The following is a 6862-nucleotide window of genomic DNA, read 5'->3' as shown; positions in this document are numbered from 1 at the left end:
GGGTGTTTGAAATAATGGTTAATTGGACATCTTTAGCTTATTTTGATACAAATAGAAAATTGGATAGTTAAATTATTCAATATCACTGTTAATTAAATTAACTAGTTGAAACAACATATTATTATCAATAAATTATTTTTGAACAAAATACTCATATTAGCAAATTTAAAATTAATTATTAAACTAGTAAATAAAATCAATTGTTCAAATTAATGAGCGAGCTATCAATTAAACTACCGATAATCAATCTTTCATCAAACACACCAAACAAATTTGAGTGTCACATAGGAAATGTGAACACACCATACACCAAGTACAAACGAGAATAACAAATGTGTACCAATTAACCATAGTTATTCCTTAACCGTACAAAAAGCAACCATAGTTGTCTACACGAGATTTGTAAGTTGGGATTTAGATGGAGAGAGAAAAAGTATTCACAACATTTAGAGAGAGGAAATTGTACCTCTAATAACTCATTTCCTTTGCTTCCCTCCATCTCTCTCCTCTTCTTTTTTTCTCAATCTAACTATTTTCTTCTTTTTTTACCAACAAAAATAAAATTTAAATTTCAACCTTCTTCTTTATAATTTCTCAAAAACACAAAGATTGTTTCTTTTTTGGGAAAAATTTGATTATTTCTTCTTCCATTGAGTTTTTGCTGTCTTTTTGGTGGACAGAAACCCATATTTCTTCTGCTTTCAGTTGTCTGGTCTGGTTTGTATTTATCTTTATTTCCTGATATATTTCCTTTTTTGTGTAACAATTGATATTTGATTGACTATTTTTGGGTAATTTAAAGAACGTGATAATCTTTTTTCATGTGGGTAAAATCTATGAGATCTGAAATTAAGTGGGCACTTGTTAAATTCTTAACATGTGATTGAATTTAACGGATTTGTAGTTTTGTAGTCTATTTCTAGCTATAAATATAGAAATGAAGTGGTGGGTATGTGTTTGTAATTTAGGGTTTTCGACTGAGATTTAAAATTGGGGTTTACTTTATATGGTTGGTATTTCATATTTAGGGATTAATTTGTGATTTTGATTGATTATATGACAAATATAAAGCTGGGTATGGGTGGAGGGTTAGTTTGGAATGAAGAAGATAAGGCTATGATCGCCTCCATATTGGGTACTAAAGCTTTTGAATACTTGATTTCAAGCCCATTTACAGCTGAAACTTCATTAGTGAGTATTGAGAACAATGAGAATATTCAGATTAAGTTATGTGATCTTGTTGAGAGGCCTAATGCCTCTAATTTTAGCTGGAATTATGGGTTCTTTTGGCAAGTTTCGAGGGCGAAATCGGGGGAAATGGTTTTGAGCTGGGGGGATGGTTATTGTAGGGAACCTAGAGAAGGGGAAGAATCGGAGGCGACTCGACTTTTGAATTTTAGGCTTGAGGACGAAGCTCAACAAAAGATTAGGAAAAGGGTTCTTCAGAAATTGAATACATTGTTTGGTGGTTCTGATGATGATAATTTGGCTTGTAGATTGGATAGGGTTACTGATATGGAGATGTTCTTTTTGGTTTCTATGTATTTTTCTTTTCCTAGAGGTGAAGGTGGACCAGGGAAATGTTTTGCTTCTGGTAAACATGTTTGGGAATCTGATCTTTTAAGGTCGAAATTGGATTATTGTGTTAGATCATTTCTTGCGAAATCTGCTGGGATTCAGACTGTAATCTTGATTCCTACTGAATTTGGTGTTGTTGAGTTGGGTTCAGTGAGGGCCATAAAGGAGCATCAGGATGTATTAAAGGCCCTTAAGTTTGCATTTACTTCCCCTACAGTAGTTCGACCTAAACCGACCCTGTCTTTGCCTGTTGTAATCCATAAGATTGAGGATGATGATCCTGTTCCGTTGCCCTCGACGATTCCTGCTTCCGGTTCTGCTCCTAGGCCCGCCCTTGCTCCTGTCCATGCTCCTATAGCCTCGACTGTAGCTGCCCGTGCTTCTGTAATTAGTACCCTTCCTACACCGGCCCTTGCCCCTGGTCGTGGGGTCGACAATGCTACGAAGGTTTTTGGGCAGAATCTAAACCCCGCAGTCCGTCCTCCATTCAGGGAGAAACTTGCAGTGAAAAGGATGGAGGATAGGAATTGGGATGCTTATTCAAATGGAAATAAGCTTTCTTTTGCAGGACAAAGTCCTAGGAATGGTGTTCATGGTACAAATTGGAGTAGCATTCCGGGCATAAAACATGCGACGACTACCGAGATCTATAACCCTCAAAACACGACGAGGCTGCAGGACTATGTGAATGGTATACGAAACGAGTATCGACTTAACCAGTTCCAGCAGCAAAAACCGGCTCAAATCGAGATTGATTTTTCAGGAGCAACCTCTAGGCCATCAGTGATTTCTCAGCCGGGTAGTGCTGAATCCGAACACTCGGATGCTGAGGTGTCTGGTAGAGATGATAGAGCGGGTCCTTCAGATGATCGAAGGCCACGTAAACGAGGGCGTAAGCCTGCTAATGGAAGAGAAGAGCCTCTTAATCACGTCGAGGCAGAACGACAACGTAGAGAGAAGCTCAATCAACGGTTCTGTGCGTTGCGAGCAGTCGTTCCCAACATATCCAAGATGGATAAAGCATCTCTACTCGGTGATGCGATTTCATATATCACTGAGTTGCAGAAGAAGCTTAAAGACATGGAAACCGAACGAGAGAAACTTAACAACGCTTCAAAGGATAAAACATCAAGCACAGAAGCAAACTCTGGTGCAGATTCGCAGGGACAAGCCTCGGATGTTGAAGTTCAGGCTGTGCACGACGAGGTGGTAGTTAAAGTTAGTTGTGCGCTGGATTCACACCCAGTTGCCAGAGTCATCCGGGCGTTCAAAGATTCGGAAATCAATGTTGTCGATTCGAAACTCGCTGCAGGTACGGATACTGTGTTTCATACTTTCGTTATCAGGTCTGATGATTCGGATCAGCTAACGAAAGAAAAATTATTGGCTGCATTTACACATGAATCGAAATCGTTGCAAGGTCCTTCGTCGACTGGTGGATAGGAACTTGTAGTTTCTGTTTAATTAGTAGGTGTAATTGGGTAGTAAAGTAGAGAAAAAGAATCACATTCTATGACTTCTGCTGAGGTTTTGATTTTGCAGCAAAAGAAGATTAAAGGAGAAATAGGTGGTTCAAACAGCATCCATTAGAAATAGAATAACTGCCAATTGACTACATAGAGACTTTGCAAATTGTTTTTTTGTTCTGTTCATAATTATACATATTTTGTCATATGAGAAGAATTCTAGCTATATCTAATTCGAAAAATCAAATGTGTACGTTCACTATCTTCGTAAGAAGCTAATGATTTTCGATTCTCATTCCGTCTTTACATCGTATTATCCTTCCTATAAGGCTTTACGTATGTTATTTGTTGAAATATTTGCATTTTGGTATGATTAGTATATGTACATGCATTTGGATGATAGGATACGATTGTTATTCAGACTCGGGTACTTGTGTTTACGTGTCTAATTGGATCGCTCGTTAATTCAAATGTACTTGCATGATTCAAATTAGAAGTGTGCATTCGATTATATCTCTCGGTTTGGTTTCAAAAATGCTTTGAGTCGAGTTTAAGTCAAGTCGGTCATGTTTTGTCGGATCAGCATAGTGACTCCATGTGACATACTTTGGAGCATATAAGAGGGAGTATTCAGGAGTGTTCACTACAATACTCAATGGTAACACCATAGATGACATCCATTACAGACAGTAAAACTTGGTGTTTAGAGGAGATAGCTGATTGGAGTATTTGATTTGACTAGTTAATTTTAAACACGCTGGTGGACCCACCTTTGTAATGGGATAAACATGTGTTGATACACAAAATTTTTCTGCTAGGGAGTGTGAAAGTTATGGTGTAACTGATGGACATTTGAAAGTACATAGTTGATTGTAGTATAGAAGTAGCTCTTTGTATTGCTTTTGAAGTGTCGGCCAAGAGAACACACGTTTTCAAATAGAATTACTACCATACTGATTGCTTCTGCAGTATTCTTGTCTTGAATGATCATTCTATGTAGGATCATGCTAACAAACGTCTTTAAGGCGTTTTCTAATAAAGATATAGTATAAAATTTAGAATCTATCAACATGTTTAAAATTATATTTATACTCTATAATTTCTATCCTTTTTTTTTTATATTCTTTTAAATATGTTATTGTAGGGTTGTTAAATAATTAACTAAAAAAAAATCTGTTAGTGGCTTTGCAAGTTGCAAGTTGTATGATCAACTTTTTTTTATTGGGGTCTAAATAATGCCCATTTATTTCACGTTGTGATCATGTCCATGTATTCTTCATTCTAAAATAATGAATCACCTTTATTTACGACATCAGAATGACCATTATTTACAACACTTCAAATTAGGATTTCACCTCTATTATCGCCTCATACCATTTCTATAAATAATAGTATACTATTAAATTGAATTTTATGAAGAAAATGAGATGATCAAAGCTGTATAAATATGATTATTAAATTTATCCAGATGTTATCGTACTAAAATTACACTAAACTTTTATTATCATTTCCAATTTCCCACCATTTAACATTAATGACACTTAAAGTTGTCACTATATAATTTAATCCTATCGTTTTTTAATTTAAGAATTGTAGTTTTTCAATTTCAAATTATGTTGAATTATATTATACTCCCTCCAATTCATAGAAAAGGAGTCATACTATCCAATGCACTTATTTAATGCTTAATACTTGTTATTATACATAACGAAATATTATAAAAAATAGATATTAACAATCTTTGCATTGAGACGAATTAAACAAGATTTCATTTAACTATTTTTTAATTTATAAATTAAGAATAAAATAAAATTAAGAGTAATAAGTGAATAGTATTAAAAGGTAAATGTCTCATTTTCAATGAATTTGAGGAAGTATTATAATTACATTGACTTATTAATCTCATTACACATCTGAATTATATAAAATTATAGATGTTACAATAAATGATAGAATGTCGATAACGTAATAAATCTATAATAAATATGAAAATTGTGGATGGGCTAACAAAAAGTCAAAATAAAAACGAGTTCTAAAAGAAAATGAAACATGAAATAATATTTTCAAAGAAAACAAGAAGATGCTATTTGAAATTATGGGACCTATTATTCTTGTAGGATTTTCTTTTCTTTGAGGGTTTTGGTGTGTGTTTGTGTGTGAATATTATGGAATTGATTGAATGATGTAAACCATAGTTGTATCATTTTTGTCCATGTTGTTGTTTAGTCACATGATATGTATTGTATTCAACCACCTAATGGGTGGATATAAATGGGGCATCATGCTACCTTTTTAATTTATGCTACTTTTTTCCTTTTTCTTTTTTTTTTCCTTTTTTATATTTGCTCTTAAAATTAATGAGACATTATTTAATAAAAGGGGAAAATATGTTTATGCTGACTCAAAAGATTATGTCATGTACTATACCTCTCATATAATTTGAGAATAGTGAATTACGATTTTGTAATGTGTAGTCCCCTTATTTAAAAAATTGTCATATGTTCATCCATATATTTTTCTCATTTTTCACACTTTTAAACTCATTCACAGAATTTAGAGTTTTTAATACTTTTTCTATTCCATTATACTTGATACATTTGATTTCTTATGCAATCTTATGTGTTATTTTGATGATTTATATGTTGAACTATGCACATATAAAATTTATGAAAGTAAGCGATTAGACCATTCAAATAAGATCTTACTTGACTACTCCCTCCATTCCTTTTTATTTTCCACTTTAAGTTTTTCCACTTTATAAGAGAGAAATTTAAATTTGATTTTTCAAAGTATATATTCAAGACAAAATATATTCGTGTGGGATCTTGTTAGATTCGTCTTGATGCAAAAAATTTTAATATATAATTTTTAAAAAATATTATTATACGTATGATGAGATATCGAGGCTCAAAATTTGCGTTAAATACATGAAAAAGTAAAATAGACAAACAAAAAAAAACAGAGGAAATATATTTTTTTTCTTACACATTAGTCACAATCACTATTCAATATACTCCTTACGTGCATAAGTGATTGTAAGAAATTAGACTAGTAACTTTTCTTCTTTTGTTGGGTAGAAATTAGAAAGCGATTCGTTGCTACCTTTCTCTCTAAGAAATTATTTGATTTTTTTTTTAGAATATTTTTTAACTTTGTAAAAATTTTATTTTAGATAGTGTTTCTATTATTTTTTTTAATTCTCGTTTATTTGTAAAAATGTCATCATCTATATTCTTTTTATGCAGGGTTTCTATATGTTTGGAGAGTAAAATCGACTGCTTTTCTCTAGTACTTCCTGTGGGTATGGATTATCCATTATTTTCCATCACTCAAACCCTACTTCTAAGCAGGACATTGAATATGACGATGATGCGAGACAATTTAATTTTTCATTTTAATTTTTTAATATTTGTATTGATTATTAGTATTAGTAATATCTTAATAGTGAGTAGTTGGTTAATTGCAAGTTTGCAACCATCAGTGCAATCAATTTCAACACTGTCTTGCCTCTTTCTTTGATGGGTAGATTTGTTTCTTTTTAATATCGTATTATACCTTTTTTTTTACTTGATTGATCAACATAGATCTATTTACCTAAGCCTAACGAAAATTTTTATAAAACTAATTACAACTTTTTATACTAATAGTTTTATTTTAAAACAAGAATCTTTAAAATTGTTGCTTTTTGTGGTGTGTAATACAAAATTGTCACTTCAAATCATTTTGCATAGTAAACTTTTTTAAAAAAATTAATAATATAAATAGAGTTTACAAGTTAAATTATAATTTGATCGATCGATATCAATTATATGTGATTT

At 32.4% G+C, this 6862-nt stretch overlaps 1 protein-coding gene across 1 annotated transcript; it reads left to right on the top strand.

The window, feature by feature from the left end:
- Positions 1-231: 231 nt before the first annotated feature.
- LOC130809633 (transcription factor MTB1) lies at positions 232-3350 on the top strand. Its single transcript, XM_057675368.1, has one exon. The coding sequence runs from the start codon at positions 1057-1059 to the stop codon at positions 3019-3021; it is 1965 nt and encodes a 654-aa protein (XP_057531351.1). The 5' UTR covers positions 232-1056; the 3' UTR covers positions 3022-3350.
- The last annotated feature ends 3512 nt before the right edge of the window (positions 3351-6862 follow it).

This window comes from Amaranthus tricolor, chromosome 4 (genome assembly GCF_026212465.1).
Source record: "Amaranthus tricolor cultivar Red isolate AtriRed21 chromosome 4, ASM2621246v1, whole genome shotgun sequence".
Lineage (NCBI taxonomy): Eukaryota > Viridiplantae > Streptophyta > Magnoliopsida > Caryophyllales > Amaranthaceae > Amaranthus > Amaranthus tricolor.
The sequence above is the reverse complement of the archived record's forward strand: the minus strand, read 5'-3'. Positions and strand labels throughout refer to the sequence as shown.

Coding starts and splice junctions, on each gene's coding strand:
- LOC130809633 (XM_057675368.1), top strand. CDS start 1,057: ATGACAAATATAAAGCTGGGTATGGGTGGAGGGTTAGTTTGGAATGAA.